Below are 24,282 nucleotides of genomic sequence, written 5' to 3'. Positions count from 1 at the left end.
GGACACACACCTGGGCACACCTGGACATACTTCTGTGTACCTGGGAACTCCTGAGCACAGCTGGGAACACACCTGGATACACCTGGACACACCTGAGCACTCCTGGGAACACCCCTGGGTGCACCTGGACACACCTGGACATACACTTGGACACACCTGGATTCACCTGGACACACCTGCGTGCACCTGGGAACACACCTGAGCACTACTGGGCATACCTGGGCACACCTGGGCACACCTGTGTGCACCTGGGAGCACCTGGACACACCTGGGCTCACCTGGACCTGTCCATACACACCTGCACGGGGGGGCACCTGGACACACCTGGGCTCACCTGGACACACCTGGGCACACCTGGACCTGTCCATACACACCTGCACGGGGGGGCACCTGGACACACCTGGGCTCACCTGGACACACCTGGGCACACCTGGACCCGTCCATACACACCTGCACGGGGGGGCACCTGGCTGGATGGGGGTGCACCTGGACACACCTGGGCACACCTGGGCTCACCTGGACACACCTGGGCCTGTCCATCCGCACCTGCACAGGGGGGCACCTGGTTGGATGGGGTGCACCTGGGCTCACCTGGGCTCACCTGGGCACACCTGTACCTGTCCATACACACCTGCATGGGGGGCACCTGGGCACACCTGGGCACACCTGGACACACGTGTACCCGTCCATACACACCTGCACAGCGGGCACCTGGCTGGATGGGGGGCACCTGGACACACCTGGGCACACCTGGACCTGTCCATCCACACCTGCACAGGGGGGCACCTGGTTGGATGGGGGGACATTTGGGCACACCTGGGCACACCTGGGGACCGCTGTACCCGTCCATACACACCTGAACAGGGGGCACCTGGCTGGATGGGGGTGCACCTGGACACACCTGGGCACACATTGGCACACCGGTTCATACCTGTGCCCTCACCTGCACACACTGATCAGTGTCCACTCACCTGATCTCACCTGTCCACGCCCCCCCCAGGTGCCCCCGGTTGGTTCATTGGTTGTTGGTTTTGTATTTTTTTAACCAAAAACTGTGAATTTCCCCCCGAACCCGCGGGGGTCCGAATTGGGGGGTCCCGCCTCTCCCCCCCCCCCAATAAACGTTTATTTATTGACCCCCCCGAGGGCTGAACTGGGAGAAACTGGGAGGGACTGGGAGGGGGAATGGGCGGGGCTTAAACAAAACTGGGCGGGGTTTGGGGGGAAATGGGCGGTGGTTTCGGACCCTCCTCACGCGCCATTGGTCTCCAAACGCTGCGGCCCCGCCCCTCCCGCCCGCTGATTGGCCGCATTTTCCCCCCTAAAGTGCCGCTCGGCGCTGATTGGCCGCCGGACACGCGCCGCCGCTCCCCATTGGCTCCGCGCGCTGCCAATCGCGCCCCTCACGCGCCGCGTTTCCCGCCCACCCATTGATTCCCGCGCCCGTCATTCCCCGGGCGCGGCCCCGCCCCCTCCCCGAAGCTGAACCAATGGGAGCGCGCCGAGAGCCATGCGCGGTTCCATTGGTCGCGTCTGCCGTCACTCACGCGCGGGTCCTACAATCACGCGCGCTATTGGCTGCCTGGCGCGCCGCTCACCCTGACGCCCCGCCTCCATGGCGCCACTTCCGCTCCCGCTCAGCAATGGCGGCGCGCGACGGTCCCGCCCCCTCCGCCCTCATCCCCGCACTCTCATTGGTCCGCGCGCCCGCCAAACACCGCTCGCTCCCGCCCGCCCGCCGGCGATTGGCGGAGCGCACTGCCCGTCACAGCGCTCCCCGTCGCCGATTGGCCAGCGCGGCGCCCCGTGGGCGGGGCCGTGCCCGGCGCGCTCCCAGCGTGCCCCGCGCGCCGTGAGGGGTAGCGCGGCCCGGGCCCCGTCGCCGCCTCCGCCATGTCCGAGTTCGGCCCCGCGCCGCCCCCGCCCCCCCAGCCCGGGGCCGCCCCCGCCGCCCCCCCCTCGGCCGGGCCCGCCGGGGGCGCGGGGGGGGGGTCCGGGAGGGGGCCCGGGCGGCGGCGGCGGCGGCGGCGGCGGGACGGGGCGCAAGGACGCGTTCGCAGACGCGGTGCAGCGCGCGCGGCAGGTGAGGAGGGGGGCGGTATTCGGGAGACCCCCCCCATCTCCCCCCCCGGCGTCAACAACTCCCCCCCCCCCGGCCCCCTCCCTCCTCCTCCCTCAGGGGGTCCTGCCCGGGAAGGCCCCGCCCACCCCCCTCAGGGGGGTCGTGGAGGAGGAGGGGGGGGTGTTACCCCTCCCCCTCCCAAAAATCCCCCCCTCCATCGTGTTCACCCCTCCCCCCGTTTCCATCTCCCCCCCCTTCCCGCCCCAATTCCCGCTTTCCCTCCCCAATTCCCGGTTTTTTTCCCCCCCTTTCCCCAATTCCCGGTATCCTTCAGTTTTTGGGGGGGTGGTCCCGCCGCCGCGATTACGGTAATTACCGTAATTTAACGGAATTTACGGTAATTACCCCCCTCTCTCGCTGCCCCCTCTCTGTTCCCCCCCCCCCCCTTTTTTAAATGCCCCCCAAAGTTTCCCCCAATTTTAGGAGGGTCCCGCGCTGTAATTACGGTAGTTACCGTAATCTACCGTAATTCCCCCCCCCAATTCCCGCCGCCCCCCCCCCGACTTTCCGGGGGGGGTCCCGGCGCTGTAATTACGGTAACGGCCGCAATTTACCGTAATTACCCCCAAAATCCCGCCGCTCCCCCCTCCCCAATTCCCGGCGCCCCCCGCCCCGATTTTCGCCCCCCCCGGGCGCCGTAATTATGGTAATTAACGCAATTAACACTCCAATTAACGGTGGTTCTGCCCGGGATGGGGAGAGGGGGTGGTTTTGGGGAGGTTTTGGGGCTCTCGTGCTGTTTTGGGGGTCCTGGGGGAGGTCTGGGAGGTGACGGAGGGGTTTTGGGGGGTCCTGGGGGGGCTCACGCCGGTGTGGGGGTTCTTTGGGGGGCTCGGGAGGGGTTTTGGGGTCTCTCCCCCCCCGGTTTGGGCTCCCGGAGTCCCGTGGGCAGTTTTGGGGGTCCCAGGGGGGGATGGGGGGGCCTGGGGGATTATTTTGGGGGTCCCTGGGGGGCTTTTGGGGGGATGCTGGGGAGGTTCCAGGAGTGTTTTGGGGAGGTTGGGGGGTCCTGGGGGGCAATTTTGGGGGGGGCTTTGAGAGTCCCGATGAGGTCTTGGGGGTCCCTGGGGTGAGTTTGGGGGAGACGTTGGGGGTCCCAGGGCAGTGTTTGGGGGTTCCTGGGGTGGTTTTGGGGGGGAGCTTGGGGGTCCCAGGGCAGTTTTTGGGGGGTCCCAGGGCAGTTTTTGTGGGTTTTAGGGTGGTTTTTGGGGGTCCCAGGGCAGTGTTTGGGGGTCCCAGGGGGGTTTTGAGGGTCCCTGGAGGGTCATTGAGGGGTCCCTGGTGTGGTTCTGGGGGGAGGTTGGGTGTCCCAGGGTGGTTTTTGGGGGTCCCAGGGCGGTTTTTGGGGGTCCCAGGGAGGTTTTTGGGGGTCCCAGGGAGGCTCTTGGAGGTCCTGGAAGGTTTTTGGGGGTCCCTGAGCAGTTTTTTGGGGTCCCAGGCAGGTTTTGGGGGTCTCTGAGCAGTTTTTGGGGGTCCCGGGAGGCTCTTGGAGGTCCTGGGAGGTTTTTGGGGGTCCCAGGGTGGTTTTTGGGGGTCCTGGAGAGGCTTTTGGAGGTCATGGGGAGGTTTTTGGGGGTCCCTGGGTGATTTTTGGGGCCCCCAGGCAGGTTTTTGGGGGTCCAGGCAGGTTTTTGGAGGTCCCAGGGAGGTTTCTGGGGGTCCCTGAGCAGTATATGGGGGTCCCAGGCAGGTTTTTGGGGGTCTCTGAGCAGTGTTTGGGGGTCCCGGGGAGGCTCTTGGAGGTCCTGGGGAGGTTTTCGGGGGGTCCCAGGGTGGTTTCTGGGATACCTCAGCAGCAATTTGGGGGTCCCAGGGGGATGCTGAGTCCTGTGGGACGATCCTGGGGGTCCCGGGGGGGGTCCAGACCCCCTAAATTTTGGGGTGACCCCCCTTTTTGCCCCCCCAGATCGCGGCCAAGATCGGGGGGGACGCGGCGCCGCCGGTGCCCAACAACAACCCCCCCCCCGACTTCGGGGGCTTTGGGGGGGCAGAAACGGCAGCTGGAGGACGGTGGTAAGGGGGGGGAGGGACCCCCAGACCCCGGGGGACCCCCCCCAGAGCACGGGGGGGCCCCCCAAAACCCGGGGGGGGGGCGGTTGGGGGGTCCCTAAAACCTCCTCCCCCTTCCCCAGATCAGCCGAGAGCAAGAAGTTGGCGACGCAGGGGGACGGTGAGTGGGGGGGTTTGGGGGGTCTGGGGGGGGCTTAGGGGGGTCCTGGAGGAGGACTGGGGGGGCCTGGAGGGGAGTTTGGGGGTCCAGGAGGTGTTTGAGGGGGCCTGGGGGGAGATTAGGGGGTCCTGGGTGGGGATTAGGGGGTCCTGGGGGGGGGTGTTGTGGGGTCCTGGAGGGGAGTTTGGGGGTCCAGGAGGTGTTTGGGGGGTCCTGGAGGGGTTTGAGGGGTCATGGGGAGGGGGATTGGGGGTCCTGGAGGGGAGTTTGGGGGTCCAGGAGGTGTTTGGGGGGTCCAGGAGGTGTTGAGGGGGCCTGGGGGGGGGGTTGGGGGGGCCTGGGGAGGGTTTTGGGGGGGTCCTGGGAGGGTTTTGGGGGGGATCTTTGGGGACTTTTCTGTTTTCCGACGGGTTCTGAGCTCGTTTTGGGGTCTCCAGAAGGGGGTCCCGGGGGTTTTGGGCCCTCCCCAGGCCCCCCCAAATCGGGGGGACCCCCCCAGCCGGGTCGGGTTCCCCCCCCAGCGCTGCCGGCGCCCATGGGGCCCATCCACCCCCCACCCAGGTAAGGGGGGTTTGGGGGGGGTTTGGGGGGGCCTGGGGGGCTTTACGGGGGGGATTTGATTTTTTGGGGGGCTTTGGGGGGGTTTGGGGGGCTTTAGGGGGGGATTTGATTTTTTTTGGGGGGGATTTGGGGGGGGTTGGGGGGCTTTGGGGGGGGATTTGATTTTTTTGGGGGTTTTGGGGGGTCTTGGAGAGGTTTGGGGGGGGATTTGGGGGGTCCTGGGGGGCTTTAGAGGGGGGTTGAAGGGGGGATTTGATTTTTTTGGGGGGGGGTTGGGGGGTCTTGGAGAGGTTTGGGGGGGGCCTGGGGGCTTTAGGGGGGCATTTGAATATTGGGGGGCTTTGGGGGGTCTTGGAGAGGTTTTGGGGGGGATTTGGGGGGTCCTGGGGGGCTTTAGAGGGTTTGAGGGGGGGATTTGATTTTTTTGGGGGGTCTTGGAGAGGTTTTGGGGGGGATTTGGGGGGTCCTGGGGGCTTTAGAGGGTTTGGGGGGGAGATTTGATGGGTTTTGGGGGTCTCTGAGTGGTTTTGGGGTGTCCTGGGTGGTTTTAACTGCCCTTGGCATGTTTTTGGGTGTCCTGAGGGTGTTGTTTTGGGGTGTTTTGGGGGGTCTGGGGGTGGTTTTGGGGTGTTTTTGGGTGTCCTGGGGGTGTTTTTGGGGGGTCTGGGGGTGGTTTTTGGGGTGGTTTGGGGTGGTTTTTGTGCCCCGTGACCCCCCCCCGTGCCCCCCCAGGACGACGGTGACGGAGGAGTACCGGGTCCCCGACGGCATGGTGGGCCTCAGTGAGTGGGGGCTGGGGGGCTCTGGGGGGGCTTGGGGGGTCCTGGGGGGGATTGGGGGGCCTGGAGGGGGGTTGGGAGGTCCTGGGAGGGTCTGGGGGGGATTGGGGAGTCCTGGGGGGGTCCTGAGGGGGATTGGGGGGTCCAGGAGGTGTTGGGGGGGGCCCTGGGGGGGGGATTGGGGGGTCCCAGAGGGGTCTGGGGGTCCTGAGAGGGATCTGGGGGGGTCCTGGGGGGAAGCTGGGGGTTCCTGGGGGGAGATTTTGGGGGGGTCCTGGAGGGGTTTTTTGGGGTCCTGGAGGGGTCTTGGGGAGCCCTGAGGAGGATTTGGAGGGTCCTGGGAGGGTTTTGGGGTCCCCTCAGGGCGACTTTGGGGGTCCCCAGGGGGTGTTTAAGGGGTCCTGGGACTGGGGGGGGCCCCGGGGGGGTTTGGGGGACCCCTGGGGGCATTTGGGGACCCCCCCAAACCCCCCCCTTGTGTGTATTTTTGTGTCCCCCCCCCCAGTTATCGGGCGAGGGGGGGAACAGATCACCAAGATCCAGCAGGATTTGGGGGGGTCCCCCAGGGGGTGTTTAAGGGGTCCTGGGACTGGGGGGGCCCCAGTGGGGTTTGGGGGACCCCTGGGGGGCATTTGGGGACCCCCCCCAAACCCCCCCCTTGTGTGTATTTTTGTGCCCCCCCCAGTTATCGGGCGAGGGGGGGGAACAGATCAACAAGATCCAGCAGGATTTGGGGGGTCCCCAGGGGGTGTTTAAGGGGTCCTGGGGCTGGGGGGGCCCTGGGGGGGCTCAGGGGACCCTGGGGCAGTTTTGGGGACCCCCCCAAACCCCCCCTTTGTGTGTCCCCCCCCCCAGTTATCGGGCGAGGGGGGGAACAGATCAACAAGATCCAGCAGGACTCGGGGTGCAAGGTGCAGATCTCCCCAGGTAAAGGGGGGCTGGCACCCCAAAACCCACCCCCTGAAGGCCTGGGGGGACCCCCTGAAGGCCTGGGGGGACCCCCAAAACCTCTGGGGCCCCCCCCTGACCCCCCCTGTGCCCCCCCCAGACAGCGGCGGGTTACCCGAGAGGAGCGTCTCCCTCACGGGGTCCCCGGAGGCCGTGCAGTGAGTGAGACCCCCAAAGACCCCCCAAAACCACCCCTGGGAACCCCAAAACCTGCTCAGGGATCCCCAAAACTTTCCTGGGACCCCCAAAAACTTCCCTGGGACCCCCAGAACTTCCTCAGGGACCCCCAAAACCACCCCTGGGAACCCCAAAATTACCCCTGGGAACCCCAAAATCACCCCTGGGAGTCACAGACACACCCAAAGACCCCCCAAAACCACCCCTGGGAACCCCAAAACTTCCCTGGGACCCCCAAACCACCCTTGGGACCCCCAAACACCCCCCAAAACCACCCCTGGGACACCCCAACACCTCGAAAACCTCCTCAGGGACCTCCCTGGGGGTCCCAAATCCCCCCTGGGATTCCCCAGAATCACCTCTGGGAGCCCCCCAAACCTGCTCAGGGACCCCCAAAACCACCCCTGGGTTCCCCAGGCACCCCAAAAAACCTGTTCAGGGACCCCCAAAATTCCCCTGGGACCCCCAAAACCTCCTCAGAGGCCCCCAAAGACCCCCCCAGACCACCCCTGGGACCCCCAAAACCTTCTCAGAGACCCCCAAATACTGCCCAAAAAACACCCCTGCGAGCCCCAACCCACCCCCCAAAACCCCTTCAGGGACACCCAAATTCCCTCCAGACCCCCCCATTCCCCCTCCAAACTTTTCTCAAACCCCTCAGTGACCACCCAAATCCCCCCCAAACCCCTCAATGACCCCTCAAACCCCTCAGTGACCCCCCCAAATCCCCCCCCTCCCCCTCCCAAACTCCCCATTCCCCCTCCAAATCTCCCCCAAACCCCTCAGTGACCCCCCAGATCCCCCCCAAGTGCCCCCTAAACCCCCCAAATTCCCCCCAAAAGCCTTCAGTGACCCCCCCAAACTCCTCTCAAGTGCCCCTTAAACCCCCCAAATCCCCCCCCAAACCCCTCAGTGACCCCTCAAATCCCCCCCAACTCCGTCAGTGACCCCCCAAATCCCTCTCAGTGACCCCTCAAACCCCTTAGTGACCCCCAAATCCCCCCAAGTGCCCCCTGAACCCCTCAAATCCCCCCCAATCCCCCTCAGTGACCCCTCAAACCCCTCAGTGACCCCTCAATTCCCCCCCAAGCCCCTCAGTGACCCCCCAAGCCCCTCAGTGACCCCCCAAAACCCCTCAGTGGCCCCCCAAATCCCCCCCAAGTGCCCCCTAAACCCCTCAGTGACCCCTCAAATCCCCCCCAAACCCCTCAGTGACCCCCCACATCCCCCTCCAAGTGCCCCCTAAACCCCCCAAATACCCCCCAAACCCCTCAGTGACCCCTCAAACCCCTCAGTGACCCCCCAATCCCCCCCAAGTATTTCCTAAAGCCCCCAAATCCCCCCCAAACCCCTCAGTGACCCCCAAAATCCCCCCCAAACCCCCCCAGGAAGGCCAAGGCCCTGCTGGACGACATCGTGTCCCGGGGTCGGGGGGGTCCCCCCGGCCCCTTCCCCGACTCGGCCAACGGGCAGAACGGGACGGTCCAGGAGCTGATGATCCCTGCAGGGAAGGCTGGGCTGGTCATTGGCAAGGGGGGGGAGACCATCAAACAGCTCCAGGTACCCCCAAAATACACCTGGGGGGGGTCACTGAGGGGTTTGGGGGGAGTTAGGGGGGGTTTGGGGGGAGTTAGGGGGGGTTTGGGGGGTTTGGGGTCCCTGATGATCCCTGCAGGGAAGGCTGGGCTGGTCATTGGGAAAGGGGGGGAGACCATCAAACAGCTCCAGGTACCCCCAAATACACCTGGGGGGGGTCACTGAGGGGTTTGGGGGGAGTTAGGGGGGGTCTGGGGGGAGTTAGGGGGGGTTTGGGGGGAGTTATGGGGGGTTTGGGGTCCCTGATGATCCCTGCAGGGAAGGCTGGGCTGGTCATTGGGAAAGGGGGGGAGACCATCAAACAGCTCCAGGTACCCCCAAAATACACCTGGGGGGGTTTGGGGGGAGTTAGGGGGGGTTTGGGGGGAGTTAGGGGGGGGTTTGGGGGGAGTTAGGGGGGGTTTGGGGGGTTTGGGGTCCCTGATGATCCCTGCAGGGAAGGCTGGGCTGGTCATTGGCAAGGGGGGGGGAGACCATCAAACAGCTCCAGGTACCCCCAAAATACACCTGGGGGGGTTTGGGGCAGTTATGGGGGGTTTGGGGGGAGTTAGGGGGGGGTTTGGGGGGAGTTAGGGGGGGTTTTGGGGGGTTTGGGGTCCCTGATGATCCCTGCAGGGAAGGCTGGGCTGGTCATTGGCAAGGGGGGGGGAGACCATCAAACAGCTCCAGGTACCCCCAAAATATACCTTGGGGGGGGGGTCACTGTGGGGTTTGGGGGGTCAGTGAGGGGTTTGGGGGGGTCACTGAGGGGTCATTGAGGGGTTTGGGGTCACTGAGGGATTTGGGGGGGTTTGGGGGGTTTGGGGTCTCTGATGATCCCAGTGAGCTGCTCATAGGGAAATGGGGAGAGGACCATCAAACAGCTCCAGGTACCCCCCAAATACACCTGGGGGGGGTCACTCAGGGGTTTGGGGGGGGTCACTGAGGGGTTTGGGGGGGGGTCACTGAGGGGGTTTGGGGTCACTGAGGGGTTTGGGGTCCCTGATGATCCCAGTGAGCTGCTCATAGGGAAAGTGGGGGAGAAACCATCAACCAGCTCCAGGTACCCCCCAAAAACCCCCTTCCCTGCCCCCCCCCCCCGGGGGCAGTGGCGGGTTTGGGGCAGGTTTTTTTGGGGGTGGGGGCTCCCCCCTGAGGGCCGTGGGTGCCCCCCCAGGAACGGGCCGGGGTGAAGATGATCCTGATCCAAGACGGTTCCCAAAACACCAACGTGGACAAACCCCTGCGCATCATCGGCGAGCCCTACAAGGTGCAGGTGAGGCAGCCCCCCTAAAACACACCCCCCCCCGACCCCAAAACCCACCCCCCTGACCCCTCTGACCCCCCCCTGCTGCCCCCCCAAATTGCCAGCAAGCCTGTGAGATGGTGCTGGACATCCTGCGGGAGCGGGACCAGGGCGGCTTCGGGGAGCGCTCGGACTACGGGGCCCGCCTGGGCGGGGGCATCGACGTGAGTGCCACCCCAAAAACACCCCAAAACCACCCCAAAACACCTCCTTTCACCCCAAAACCACCCCAAACACCCTCATTTCACCCCAAAACCACCCCAAACACCCTCCTTTCACCCCAAAACACCCTCCTTTCACCCCAAAAACACCTCCTTTTACCCCAAAACCACCCCAAACACCCTCATTTCGCCCCAAAACACCCTCCTTTCACCCCAAAACTCCCTGATTTCACCCTAAAACACCCTGATTTCACCCCAAAAACACCCCAAAACACCCTCATTTCACCCCAAAACCCCCTGATTTCACCCCAAAACACCTCCTTTCACCCCAAAACCATCTAATTACACCCCAAAACCATCTCATTGCACCACAAAACCTCCTGATTTCACCCCAAAACACCTCCTTTCACCCCAAAACCACCCCAAACCACCCTCATTGCACCCCAAAACCATCTCATTGCACCCCAAAACACCCCAATTTCACCCCAAAACACTTCCTTTCACCCCAAAACCATCTCATTGCACCCCAAAACCTCCTGATTTCACCCCAAAACCATCTCATTGCACCCCAAACACCCTCATTTCACCCCCAAACACCCTGATTTCACCCCAAAAACATCTCCTTTCACCCCAAAACCACCCCAAAACACCCTGATTTCACCCCAAAAACATCTTTCACCCCAAAACCACCCCAAAAACACCCTGATTTCACCCCAAAAACACACCCCGAACACCCTCATTTCACCCCAAAACACCCTCATTTCACCCCAAAACACCTTCATTTCACCCCAAAACACCCTGATTTCACCCCGAAACACCCTGATTTCACCCCAAAACCATCTCATTGCACCCCAAAACACCCTGATTTCACCCCAAAACCCCCTGATTTCATCCCAGACCCCCATTTTTCGCCCAAAATCCTCATTTTTCCCCCCAAAACCTCCCCCCCCAGGTCCCAGTGCCCCGTCACTGCATCAGGGTCGTCATCGGCCTCGTGATGATCAAACCCCCCAAACCCCCATTTCACCCCAAAACCCCCCATTTTTTAACCCAATCTCCCAATTTTTTTGCCCCAACCCCCCATTTTTTCACCCCCAAACCTCCATTTTTCACCCAAAATCCTCATTTTTCCCCCCAAATCCTCCCCCCCAGGTCCCAGTGCCCCGTCACTCCGTCAGGGTCGTCATCGGCCTCGTGATGATCAAACCCCCCCAAACCCCCATTTTTCACCCCAAACCCCCCATTTTTCACCCCAAACCCCCCTGATTTCCCCCCAACCCCCCGTTTTTCACCCAGAATCCTCATTTTTCCCCCCAAAATGTGCCCCCCCAGGTGCCAGTGCCCCGTCACTCGGTCGGGGTCGTCATTGACCTCGTGATGATCAAAACCCCCAAACTCCCATTTTTCATTTTTCACCCCAAACCCCCCCATTTTTCACCCCAAAACCCCCTGATTTCATCCCAGACCCCCATTTTTCACCCAAAATCCTCATTTTTCCCCCCAAAACGTGCCCCCCCCCAGGTGCCAGTACCCCGTCACTCGGTCGGGGTCGTCATCATTGTGATGATCAAACCCCCCAAACTCCCATTTTTTAACCCAATCTCCCAATTTTTTTGCCCCAAACCCCCATTTTTTAACCCAAACTCCCCATTTTTTCGCCCCAAACCTCCATTTTTTGCCCAAAACCCCCTGATTTCCCCCCAAACCGTGCCCCCCCAGGTGCCAGTGCCCCGTCACTCGGTCGGGGTCGTCATCGGCCGCAGCGGGGAGATGATCAAGAAGATCCAGAACGACGCCGGGGTCCGGATCCAGTTCAAACAAGGTCCCATTTTCCCCCCAAAAAAAACCCTTTTTCCCCCAAAAAACAACCCCCTTTTCCCCCAAAAAACAACCCCCTTTTCCCATAAAAACCCCTTTTCTTGGGATTTTGGGGAATTCTGACCCCCCAAAAACCCCCCCAGACGACGGGACGGGGCCGGAGAAGATCGCCCACATCATGGGACCCCCCGAGCGCTGCGAGCACGCGGCCAGGATCATCCAGGACCTGCTGCAGAGCCTCAGGGTAACTGGGCAAACTGGGAGCACTGGGAGCACTGGGACTGGGGAACTGGGACACTGGGGGATCATCCAGGACCTGCTGCAGAGCCTCAGGGTAACTGGGCAAACTGGGAGCACTGGGAATGGGAACTGGGACACTGGGGGATCATCCAGGACCTGCTGCAGAGCCTGAGGGTAACTGGGCAAACTGGGAGCACTGGGAATGGGAACTGGGACACTGGGGGATCATCCAGGACCTGCTGCAGAGCCTCAGGGTAACTGGGCAAACTGGGAGCACTGGGAATGGGAACTGGGACACTGGGGGATCATCCAGGACCTGCTGCAGAGCCTGAGGGGAACTGGGCAAACTGGGAGCACTGGGAATGGGAACTGGGACACTGGGGGATCATCCAGGACCTGCTGCAGAGCCTCAGGGTAACTGGGCAAACTGGGAGCACTGGGAGCACTGGGACTGGGGAACTGGGACACTGGGGGATCATCCAGGACCTGCTGCAGAGCCTCAGGGGAACTGGGCAAACTGGGAGCACTGGGAGCACTGGGAATGGGGAACTGGGACACTGGGGGATCATCCAGGACCTGCTGCAGAGCCTCAGGGTAACTGGGCAAACTGGGAGCACTGGGAGCACTGGGACTGGGGAACTGGGACACTGGGGGATCATCCAGGACCTGCTGCAGAGCCTGAGGGGAACTGGGCAAACTGGGAGCACTGGGAATGGGAACTGGGACACTGGGGGATCATCCAGGACCTGCTGCAGAGCCTGAGGGTGGGAAACTGGGCAAACTGGGAGCACTGGGAGCACTGGGACTGGGGAACTGGGACACTGGGGGATCATCCAGGACCTGCTGCAGAGCCTGAGGGGAACTGGGCAAACTGGGAGCACTGGGAATGGGAACTGGGACACTGGGGGATCATCCAGGACCTGCTGCAGAGCCTCAGGGGAACTGGGCAAACTGGGAGCACTGGGAGCACTGGGAATGGGAACTGGGACACTGGGGGATCATCCAGGACCTGCTGCAGAGCCTCAGGGTAACTGGGCAAACTGGGAGCACTGGGAGCACTGGGAATGGGAACTGGGACACTGGGGGATCATCCAGGACCTGCTGCAGAGCCTCAGGGTAACTGGGCAAACTGGGAGCACTGGGAATGGGAACTGGGACACTGGGGGATCATCCAGGACCTGCTGCAGAGCCTCAGGGGAACTGGGCAAACTGGGAGCACTGGGAGCACTGGGAATGGGAACTGGGACACTGGGGGATCATCCAGGACCTGCTGCAGAGCCTGAGGGTGGGAAACTGGGCAAACTGGGAGCACTGGGAGCACTGGGACTGGGGAACTGGGACACTGGGGGATCATCCAGGACCTGCTGCAGAGCCTCAGGGTAACTGGGCAAACTGGGAGCACTGGGAGCACTGGGACTGGGGAACTGGGACACTGGGGGATCATCCAGGACCTGCTGCAGAGCCTCAGGGGAACTGGGCAAACTGGGAGCACTGGGACTGGGGAACTGGGACACTGGGGGATCATCCAGGACCTGCTGCAGAGCCTGAGGGGAACTGGGCAAACTGGGAGCACTGGGAATGGGAACTGGGACACTGGGGGATCATCCAGGACCTGCTGCAGAGCCTCAGGGGAACTGGGCAAACTGGGAGCACTGGGAATGGGAACTGGGACACTGGGGGATCATCCAGGACCTGCTGCAGAGCCTCAGGGGAACTGGGCAAACTGGGAGCACTGGGAATGGGAACTGGGACACTGGGGGATCATCCAGGACCTGCTGCAGAGCCTGAGGGGAACTGGGCAAACTGGGAGCACTGGGGAGGGGTCAGGGGAGGTTTGGGGGGGGTCAGGGAGGGTTTTTTGGGCTCAGAACCTGCTGTTTTGAGGTCAGGGAGGTTTTGGGGGGTAAGGAAGGTTTTGGGGGGGTCAGGGAGGGGTTTTGGGCTTAGAACCTGCTGTTTTGGGGTCGGGGAGGTTTTTTGGGGGGTCAGGGAGGTTGGGGGGGTCAGGGAGAGTTTTTGGGCTCAGAACCTGCTGTTTTAGGGGTCAGTGGGTTGGGGGGGGTCAGGGAGGTTTTGGGGGGTTCAGGGAGGTTTTGAGGGGGGGTCAGGGAGGTTTGGGGGGTCAGGGAGGGGTTTTGGGCTCAGAACCTGCTGTTTTGGGGGTCAGGGGGTTTGGGGGGGTCAGGGAGGTTTGGGGGGTTCAGGGAGGGTTTTTTGGCTCAGAAGCTGCTGTTCTGGGGGTTAGGGAGGTTTGGGGGGGGGGCCAGGAAGGTTTTGGGGGGATCAGGGAGGGGTTTTGGGCTCAGAACCTGCTGTTTCGGGGTCAGGGAGGTTTGGGGGGGGTCAGGGAGGTTTTAGGGGGGTCAGGGAGGGTTTTTGGGCTCAGAACCTGCTGTTTCGGGGTCAGGGAGGTTTGGGGGGGTCAGGGAGGTTTTAGGGGGGTCAGGGAGGGTTTTTGGGCTCAGAACCTGCTGTTTTGGGGGTCAGGGGGTTGGGGGCTGTGCTGCCCCCCCTCTGACCCCCCCTTTTCCCCCCCCCTCTCCACAGAGTGGCCCCACAGGACCCCCCGGGCCGGGGCTGCCCCCGGGGGGGCGGGGCCGGGGGCGGGGCCAGGGCAGTTGGGGCCCCCCCGGGGGGGAAATGACCTTCTCCATCCCCACCCACAAGTGTGGGCTGGTCATCGGCAGAGGTGAGGGGGGGCTGCGACCCCCAGACCCCAAAACAACCCCCAAAACAACCCCAAATCATCCCCCTGGAACCCTCAAAATACCCCCAAAACACTTCCCAAATCATCCCCACGGGACCCCCAAAATACCCCTCAAATCATCCCCCTGGGACCCTCCAGACACCCCCCAAAACACCCCCAAATCATCCCCCACGGGACCCCCAAAATACCCCTCAAATCATCCCCCCTGGGACCCCCCAACTGGGCCCCAAAACACCCCCAAACACCCCACAAAACGTCCCCAAATCATCCCCACGGGACCCCCCAGCCAGACCCCAAAACATCCCCCCCAGAACCCCCAAAATACCCCTCAAATCATCCCCCTGGGATCCTCCAGACACCCCCCAAAACACCCCAAATCATCCCCCTGGGACCCCAAAATACCCCTCAAATCATCCCCCTGGAACCCCCAAAACACCCCCCAAATCATCCCCCCTGGGACCCCCCCAACTGGGACCCCAAAACACCCCCAAATCATCCCTCTGGGACCCCAAAATATCCCCCAAAACACCCTCCAAACACCCCCTTGAATCGTCCTGGAAAGGTTTGGGATCCCCTGAGGGGTTTGGGGGTCCCAGGGATGATTTTTGGGGTCCTGAAAGGGTTTGGGATCCCCTGAGGGGTTTGGGGGTCCCTGGGAGGATTTTGGGGTCCCAGAAGGGTTTGGGATCCCCTGAAGGGTTTGGGGGGGTCCCCAGGATGATTTTTGGGGTCCCAGAAGGGTTTGGGGTCTCCCCTCTGACCCCAGGGGGGTGTTTTTGGGGGTGCAGGGGAGGAGAACCTCAAGACCATCAACCATAGGGGGGGGTGGGTTCTCTATGGGGGGTTTTGGGGCCCAGGGGGGTTTGGGATCCCCTGAGGGGTTTGGGGGTCTCAGGGGGCTTTTGGGGCCCCCCCCTCTGACCCGGGGGGGTTTTGGGGTCCTCCCTCTGACCTCGGGGGGGTTGTTTTTGGGGTTGCAGGGGGGGAGAGTGTCAAGGCCATCAACCATGGGGGGGGTTTTGGGGTCCCAGAAGGGTTTGGGATCCCCTGAGGGGTTTTGGGGTCCCAGGGGGGTTTTGGGGTCCCCCCTCTGACCCGGGGGGGTTTTGGGGTCCCCCCTGTGACCCCGGGGGGGTTGTTTTTGGGGTGCAGGGGGGGAGAATGTCAAGGCCATCAACCATAGGGGGGGTGGGTTCTCTATGGGGGTTTTGGGGTCCCAGAAGGGTTTGGGGTCCCCCCCCCGACCCGGGAGGGTTTTGGGGTCCCCCCTCTGACCCGGGGGGGTTTTGGGGTCCCCCCTGTGACCCCGGGGGGGTTGTTTTTGGGGTGCAGGGGGGGAGAACGTCAAGGCCATAAAATATGGGGGGGGGTGGGTTCTCTATGGGGGTTTTGGGGTCCCAGAAGGGTTTGAGATCCCCAGAAGGGTTTGGGGGTCCCCGGGATGATTTTTGGGGTCCCAAATGTTTTGGGGTTCCCCCCCCTGACCCCGGGGGGGTTGTTTTTGGGGTGCAGGGGGGGGAGAACCTCAAGACCATCAACCATAGGGGGGGTGGGTTCTCTATGGGGGTTTTTGGGGTCCCAGAAGGGTTTGAGATCCCCAGAAGGGTTTGGGGGTCCCCGGGAGGATTTTTGGGGTCCCAAATGGTTTTGGGGGTTCCCCCCCTGACCCCGGGGGGGTTGTTTTTGGGGTGCAGGGGGGGAGAACGTCAAGGCCATCAACCAGCAGACCGGGGCCTTCGTGGAGATCTCGCGGCAGCATCCCCCCGAACGGGGACCCCAATTTCAACTGTTCGTCATCCGGGGGACCCCCCCAGCAGATCGACCACGCCAAGCAGCTCATCGAGGAGAAGATTGAGGTGGGGGCACCCCAAAGACCCTCCCAAAAAACCCTGGGACCCCAAAACCCCCCTGAGAAACCCTGGGGACCCCAAAACCCCTCCCTGGGACCCCCAGACCCCCCCAGCAGATCGACCACGCCAAGCAGCTCATCGAGGAGAAGATTGAGGTGGGGGCACCCCCAAAAACCTCCCCGAAAAACCCCAATACCCCAAAACCCCTCTGGGACCCCAAAACCCCTCCCCGGGACCCCCAAAATCCCCCTGAACCCCCCAGTGAATTAACCTGACCAAGCAGCTCATCGAGGAGAAGATTGAGGTTGGGGGCACCCCAAAAACCCTCCCAAAAAACCCCAATACCCCAAAAACCCTCCCCAAAAAACCCCAATACCCCAAAACCCCCCCGAGAAACCCTGGGACCCCAAAACCCCTCACCGGGACCCCAAAACTCCTCCCCGGGACCCCAAAATTCCCCCGGACCCCCGAGCAGATTGACCCAGCCAAGGAGGTCATGGAGGAGAAGATTGAGGTGGGGGCACCCCAAATACCCTCCTGAGCCCCCCCCAAAAACCTTGGGACCCCAAAACCCCCCCAAGAAACCCTGGGACCCCCAAAACCCCTCCCTGGGATCCCAAAACTCCTTCCCGGGACCCCCAAAATCCCCCCGGACCCCTGAGCAGATTGACCCGGCCAAGCAGCTCATGGAGGAGAAGATTGAGGTGGGGGCACCCCAAAACCCCCTCCCTAAAAACCCCCAATACCCCAAAACCCCCCCCGAGAAACCCTGGGACCCCAAAACCCCTCCCCAGGACCCCCAAACCCCCCAGCAGATTGACCTGGCCAAGGAGGTCATGGAGGAGAAGATTGAGGTGGGGGCACCCAAAAACCCTCCTGAGCCCCCCCCCAAAAAAATCCTGGGACCCCAACCACCCCCCCAAGAAACCCTGGGACCCCAAAACCCCTCCCCGGGACCCCAAAACCCCTCTGGGATCCCAAAAACCCCCCCAGACCCCCCAGGAAACTAACCCAGCCAAGGAGATCATCGAGGAGAAGATTGAGGTGGGGGCACCCCAAAAAACCCTCCTGAGCCCCCCCAAAAAACCCTGGGACCCCAAAACCCCTCTGGGACCCCAGGCAAAACCCACCCTGGGGTCCCCCAGCCCCCCCAGGATCCCCCAAAACCCGCCCTGGGGGACCCCAAAATTCGCTCTGGGGTCCCGTGACCCCCCCTGCGACCCCCCCTTTGCCCCCCCAGGGTCCCCTGTGCCCATGGACCCCCCCAGGACCCCCCAAAAACCCCCCAAAACCCACCCTGGGGGACCCCAGCCCCCCAGGATCCCCCAAAACCCGCCCTGGGGGACCCCAAAATTCGCTCTGGGGTCCCGTGAACCCCCCCTGCGACCCCCCCTTTGCCCCCCCAGGGTCCCCTGTGCCCCATGGACCCCCCCCAGGACCCCCCAAAAACCCCCCAAAACCCACCCTGGGGGACCCCAGCCCCCCCAGGATCCCCCAAAACCCGCCCTGGGGGACCCCAAAATTCGCTCTGGGGTCCCGTGACCCCCCCCTGTGACCCCCCCTTTGCCCCCCCAGGGTCCCCTGTGCCCCATGGACCCCCCCAGAACCCCTCAGGACCCCCCAAAACCCCTCAAAAAACCTCCACAACACCCCAAAAGCCCCCCAAAACTCCACAACCCCCCCAAAAACCCACCCTGGGGGACCCCAAAATTCTCTCTGGGATCCCGTGACCCCCCCTGTGACCCCCCCTTTGCCCCCCCAGGGTCCCCTGTGCCCCGTGGGCCCCGGGCCCGGCCCCGGGTGGCCCCCCCGGCCCCGCCGGCCCCATGGGCCCCTTCAACCCCGGCCCCTTCAACCAGGGCCCCCCCGGGGCCCCCCCGCAGTGAGTACCCCCCTTTTTGGGGGTCTTTGGGGACCCCCCCCCAGATTTGGGGGGCTGGTTTGGGGTTGGGGTCTCTGGGGGGGTTATGGGGGTATTCTGGGAACCACACCCCAGATTTGGGGGGGCTGGGGGGGGGGAAATGTTCTGGGGACCCCCCCCAGATTTGGGGGGGCTGGTTTGGGGTTTTGGGGTCTCTATGGGGGGTTATGGGGGTGTTTTGGGACCCCCCCTCCCCAGATTTGGGGGGGGCTGGGGGGGGGTTGGGGTCTCTGGGGAGGTTATGCGGGTGTTTTGGGGACCCCTCCCCAAATTTGGGGGTGATGAGGAGGGGTTTGGGGTCACTGGGGGGGGTTATGGGGGTCTTTTGGGGACCCCCCCAGATTTAGGGGTGCTGGGAGGGGTTCGGTGTCTCTGTGGGGCCGAGGGTTCTTTTTGGGGTGTCCCCAAGTTTTGGGGTCCCCCCCTGGGATTTGGGGGAGCCCCCAGACCCCCCCAAGGTTGAAGCTGAAGTTTGGGGGGGGGTGGGGGGATGTGGGGGGGGGGGGGGTCTGGGGACGTTTTGGGGACCCCCCCTCGATTTGGGGTGCAGGGGGGGATGTAGGGGGTAATGGGGATGTTTTGGGGATTCCCTCCCAGATTTAGGGGGCTGGGGAGGTCCCACCCCCCTGACCCCCCCAATTCTGTGCAGCCCCGGGGGTCCCCCCCCCCACCAGTACCCCCCCCAGGGGCTGGGGCAACACGTACCCCAGTGGCAGCCACCGGCCCCCCACGACCCCAGTGAGTACCCACAGCCCCCCGGGGGGCTTTTGGGGGGGGGGTCTCTGCTTTGGGGGGGGTCTCTGCTTTGGGGGGGGGGGGGGGGTCCCTGTTTGTGAGGGGGGTCCCTGGGTTCTAGGGGGGCTGTTCCTGTTTATGGGGGGGGGTTCCCCAGTTTCTGGGGGGAGGGTCTCTGGGTCTGAGGAGGTTTCCTGTTTATGGGGGGGCCTCTTTGTCCTGGGGGGGGGGTTTCCTGTTTGTGAGGGGGGTCCCCAGGTTCTTAGGGGGTCGTCCCTGCTTATGGGGTGGGTCTCCGTGTCCTGGGGGGTGTTCCCTGTTTATTGGAGGGGTCTCTGTCTCTGGGGGGGGGGGTCTCTGTGTCCTGGGGGGTGTCCCCAGCCCCCCCCTGGGTCTGGGGGTGTTCTCTGTCTCTGGGGGGTGTTCCCTGGGTCTGGGGGGGGGTCTCTGTATCCCAGGGGGTGTCCCCAGCCCCCCCAGCTAACCCCAGTTTGGGGGGGTTCTGTATTTATGGGGGGTCTCTGGGTCTGGGGGGGGTTCCCTGGGTCTGGGGGGGGGGTCTCTCTGTCCCGGGGGGTGTCCCCAGCCCCCCCAGCTGACCCCAGTTTGGGGGGGTTCTGTATTTATGGGGGTCTCTGGTCTGGGGGGGGTTCCCTGGGTCTGGGGGGGGGGTCTCTGTATCCCAGGGGGTGTCCCCAGCCCCCCCAGCTGACCCCAGTTTGGGGGCTGTTCCCTGGGTCTGGGGGTGTTCTCTGTCTCTGGGGGGGTTCCCTGGGTCCGGGGGGGTTCTCTATTTATGGGGAGGGGTCTCTGTCTCTGGGGGTGTTCCCTGGGTCTGGGGCTGTTCCCTGGGTCTGGGGGGGGTCCCTATTTATGGGGAGGGGTCTCTGGGTCTGGGTGTGTTCCTGGGTCTGGGGGGGGGGTCTCTCTGTCCCGGGGGGTGTCCCCAGCCCCCCCAGCTGACCCCCAGTTTGGGGGCCCCCCCCAGGCAAGGGCGCCGGCCCCGGACCCCAACGCGGCCTGGGCCGCCTACCTACTCGCACTATTACCAGCAGCCCCCCGGGCCTGTGCCCACCCAGCCCCCCCCCCGCCGCCCCCCCCGTGCAGGGGGAGCCCCCCCAGCCCCCCCCCGCCGGCCAGGCCGACTACACCAAGCCTGGGAGGAGTACTACAAGAAACTAGGTGGGTGAAACCCGGGCTTGGGGGGGTTAAACTGTCCTTGGGGGGGTTCAAATTGTCCTTGGGGGGGTTCAAAACTGGGTTTGGGGGGGTTCAAACTGGATTTGGGGGGTTAAACCTGGGGTTGGGGGGGTTAAACTTGGATTTGGGGGGGTTAAACCTGGATTTGGGGGGGTTAAACCTGCACTTGGGGGGGTTAAACTTGGATTTGGGGGGGTTAAACCTGGATTTGGGGGGGTTAAACCTGCACTTGGGGGGTTAAACCTGGATTTGGGGGGGTTAAAACTGTCCTTGGGGGGGTTAAACCTGGATTTTGGGGGGTTAAACCTGCACTTGGGGGGGTTAAACCTGGATTTGGGGGGGTTAAAACTGTCCTTGGGGGGGTTAAACCTGGATTTGGGGGGGTTAAACTGTCTGGGGGGGGTTAAACCTGGGGTTGGGGGGGTTAAACCTGGATTTGGGGGAGTTTCAAACTGTCTGGGGGGGTTAAAATTGTCCTTGGGGGGGTGTGGGATCCTCAATCCACTCCTGGGACCCCCCAAACCACTGCTGGGACCCCAAAGATTTGGAGGGGGGGGTCTGGGGGGGTCTGGGGGAGGAGAATTACAAGAAACTAGGTGGGTGAAACCTGGGCTTGGGGGGTTAAACTGTTCTTGGGGGGTCAAAACTGTCCTGGGGGGGGTTAAAACTGTCCTTGGGGGGTGGGACCCCCAAAACCACTGCTGGGACCCCAAAGATTTGCAGAGGGGGGGTCTGGGACCCCTAAGATTTGGAAGGGAGGGGTCTGGGGGGTGTCTGGGGGAGGAGAACTACAAGGAACTAGGTGAGTTTAAACCTGGATTTGGGGGGGGGGGTGTTAAAACTGTCCAAGGGGGGGGTCTGGGACCCCCAAACCCCCCCTAGGGCCCCCCCAAACCCCCCCTGACCCCCCCTTTTTAACTTCCCCCCCCCAGGGCAGCAGCCCCAGCAGCCGGGGGGCCCCCCCCCAGCAGGATTACACCAAGGCCTGGGAGGAGTATTACAAAAAACAAGGTGAGACCCCCCCAAAACCTCACCCCGGGGGGGGGCACCGGGGGCTCCCCACGTGCCCTGACCCCCCCCCCCCCTCCATCGTGTCCCCCCCCCAGCGGCCCAGGTGGCATCGGGGGGTGGTCCCGGGGCCCCCCCCGGCCCCCAGCCCGACTACAGCGCGGCCTGGGCCGAGTATTACCGGCAGCAAGCGGCCTACTACGGGCAGACCCCCGGGGGGGCCGGGCCAGCGCCCCCCCCCCGCGCAGCAGGGACAGCAGGTACAGCCCTGGGACCCCCTGAACCCACCCAGGGACCCCCAAATCCAACTGAGACCCCCAGACCCCCTGGGACCCCTAAACATCCCCTGAGACCCCCCAGCTCAGACCCCCGGGGGGGCCGGGCCAGCGCCCCCCCCCGCGCAGCAGGGACAGCAGGTGGGACCCCCAAACCCAACCAGGACCCCCCTGAACCCACCCAGGGACCCCCAAACCCAACCAGGGACCCCCAAACCCAACCGAGAAACCTTAAACCCCCCCTGGGACCCCCCAACTCAGACCCCCGGGGGGGCCGGGCCAGCGCCCCCCCCCCCGCGCAGCAGGGACAGCAGGTACACCCCTGGGACCCCCAAATTCGATTAGGGACCCCCCAGACCCAACCGAGATCCCCCAATGCAACCAGGGACCCCCAAATCCAACTGAGACCCCTAAACCTCCCTGGGACCCCCCAACTCAGACCCCCGGGGGGGCCGGGGACAGCAGGGACAGCAGGTAGGACCCCCAAACCCAACCAGGACCCCCCAAAACCCACCCAGGACACCCCCAAATTCCCCCCAGGACCCCCCCAAATCACTTGAAGGGAACCTGAAGCCCCCCTGGGCACCCCAATATCCCCCACTAAAGCCCCCCACCCCCAAATCCCCCCACCCCAAAACCTCCCAGGACCCCAAAACCCCCCCAAATACCCCCCTGGGGGGTCAAGCACTGCCCCCCCCAACCCAAAATCCTCCCTAGGGGTGGGTCGGGGGCACCCCAGCCCCCCCTCCCCCAAAATCCCCCTGGGGTGGGTCGGGGGGCACCCCCAGCCCCCCCCCCCCACCCCGTGACCCCCCCCCTCCCCCCACAGGCTCAGTGACCCCACCGTGCCCCCCGTCTGTGACCCCCCCCCCCTTTTGTTTTGGGCGAGCGGCCGCGGCCGGAGGGGGGGGCGGGGACCCCGGGACCCCCCAGGACCCCCACGGACCCCCAGGACAACCCAGAGACCCCCTGGGACCCTCCCTGGACCCCTGGGACCCCCAGGACAACCCAGGACCCTTCCTGAGACCCTCCCCGGGACCTCCTGCAACCCCCCGGACCCCCAGGACATCCCCAGGACCCCCCCGGGACCCTCCCGGACCCCAGGACAACCCTGGGACCCCCAGGACCCCCCCCAGGACACCCCAAACCCCCCTGGACCCCCCAGGGGAACCCTGGGACCCCTCAACCCCCCCCCAGGAGACCCCCGGGACACCCCAAACCCCTTGGGACCCCCCCCAGGACTCTTGGGACCCCCCCCCAGGACCCCCCAAACCTCCCGGGACCCCCCCAGGACCCCCAGGGAACCCCTGGGAGACCCCGAGGACCCCCCCCAGGACCCCCCAAACCCCCCCAGACCCCCCCAGACGAACCCTGGGGACCCCCTTGGGAGTCTCCCAGGACCCCCAAACCCCTCGGGGCCCCCCCCGGGACCCCCCAGGACACCCAAACTCCCCTGGACCCCTCAGGAGACCCCCCCTGGACCCCCCAAAATCCCCTGGGACCCCCCCCCCAAGCCCCCCAGAGCTGCTCGAACATTCCTGGGAGCCGCTGGGGACCCCCAAAACCCCCCGGGGGACCCCCAATTCCCCCCCCAGGACCCCCAAACTGCCCTGGGGACACCCTGGAACCCCTCAAAGCCCCCTGGGACCCCCCAAACCCCCCCCTTCCCCAAAATCCCCAGGGGACCCCCCAAATCCCCCCCCAAGGGACCCCAATTTTCCCCCCCTGGGACCCTTTGGGGACCCTCAAACCCCCCCCAACCCTCCCTGGGGACCCCCAATCCTGTCCCCAACCACCCTCCAGGGACCCCAACCCACCCCGGGGGTCCCCAAACCCCCCCAGGGGACCCCCAACCCACCCCGGGGGTCCCCAAATCCCCCCCAGGGACCCCCAACCCTCCCCGGGGGTCCCCAAACCCCCCCAGGGACCCCCAATCTCCCCCTCGCCCATCCTGGGGGTCCCCAAACCCCCCCCAGGGACCCCCAACCCATCCCGGGGGTCCCCAAAATCCCCCCAGGGACCCCCAATCTCCCCACCCACCCACCCTGGGGGTCCCCAAACCCCACCCAGGGACCCCCAACCCCCCCTTGGGGGTCCCCAAATTGCCCCCTCACCACCCCGGGTGTCCCCAAACCCCCCCCAGGGACCCCCAACCCACCCTGGGGGTCCCCAATCGCCCCTCGAGCCCCCCCCCGGGGGTCCTCAAACCCCCCCCAGGGACCCCAACCCACCCTGGGGGTCCCCAAATCGCCCCTCGAGCCCCCCCCCCGGGGGTCCTCAAACCCCCCCAGGGACCCCCAACCCACACCTGGGGGTCCCCAAATCGCCCCTCGAGCCCCCCCCGTGGGGTCCTCAACCCCCCCAGGGACCCCCAACCCCACCCCGGGGGTCCCCAAATCGCCCCTCGAGCCCCCCCCCGGGGTCCTCAAACCCACCCTGGGGGTCCCCAAATCGCCCCTCGAGCCCCCCCGGGGGTCCCCGCGCCCCCCGGCCGCCCCCCCCTCCCCCCGTGTCCGTCTGGAGGCTCCGCCCACCGAAGGCTCAAAGTTTTTACTTTTTACCGCTTGTTTTTAACTTCACAAATAAACAGAACAAAAACCCCCCGGGCTGGGCTCAAATCCCGCGGGTTTGGGCAAAAAAGAAACGGGGAGGGGGGAGGTTGGGGGTGGAAAAAAAAAAGGGGGCTTCTGGGGAGGGAGGAAAGGGGGTTTTTTGGGGTAGAAAATGGG

The 24,282-nt window shown here is 64.3% G+C and overlaps 2 protein-coding genes across 2 annotated transcripts; both read left to right on the top strand.

The window, feature by feature from the left end:
• The first annotated feature begins 1,800 nt into the window (after positions 1-1,800).
• On the top strand, positions 1,801-4,255 carry LOC127464460 (far upstream element-binding protein 2-like). The gene is given in 4 exon segments (XM_051774798.1): positions 1,801-1,995; positions 1,997-2,083; positions 4,029-4,103; positions 4,105-4,255. Coding segments are annotated over 4 exon segments (393 nt in total). The 5' UTR covers positions 1,801-1,893; the 3' UTR covers positions 4,234-4,255.
• A 4-nt stretch (positions 4,256-4,259) lies between these two features.
• Positions 4,260-22,471, top strand: LOC127464459 (far upstream element-binding protein 2-like). Its single transcript, XM_051774797.1, has 21 exons — positions 4,260-4,292; positions 4,730-4,853; positions 5,586-5,635; positions 6,488-6,559; positions 6,681-6,738; positions 8,146-8,317; positions 9,510-9,608; positions 9,704-9,802; positions 11,519-11,621; positions 11,761-11,953; positions 12,030-12,113; positions 12,270-12,523; positions 12,867-13,142; positions 14,405-14,546; positions 16,259-16,420; positions 18,177-18,296; positions 18,985-19,077; positions 20,064-20,252; positions 21,203-21,281; positions 21,377-21,538; positions 22,383-22,471. Exons 2-21 carry the CDS (start codon positions 4,828-4,830, stop codon positions 22,389-22,391), a joined length of 2,442 nt encoding a protein of 813 aa, XP_051630757.1. The 5' UTR covers positions 4,260-4,292; positions 4,730-4,827; the 3' UTR covers positions 22,392-22,471.
• Positions 22,472-24,282: the final 1,811 nt, after the last annotated feature.

Source organism: Manacus candei, unplaced genomic scaffold (assembly GCF_025592945.1).
Source record: "Manacus candei isolate 608988 ecotype Guabito, Panama unplaced genomic scaffold, ASM2559294v1 h1tg000226l, whole genome shotgun sequence".
NCBI classification, from domain to species: Eukaryota; Metazoa; Chordata; class Aves; order Passeriformes; family Pipridae; genus Manacus; species Manacus candei.
This window is presented reverse-complemented; position numbering and strand designations above follow the sequence as displayed.

Coding starts and splice junctions, on each gene's coding strand:
- LOC127464459 (XM_051774797.1), top strand. CDS start 4,828: ATGGGGCCCATCCACCCCCCACCCAG. Junction 5,636..6,487: donor CGACGGCATGGTGGGCCTCA/GTGAGTGGGGGC, acceptor CCCCCCCCCCAG/TTATCGGGCGAGGGGGGGAA. Junction 21,282..21,376: donor GGAGTATTACAAAAAACAAG/GTGAGACCCCCC, acceptor TCCCCCCCCCAG/CGGCCCAGGTGGCATCGGGG.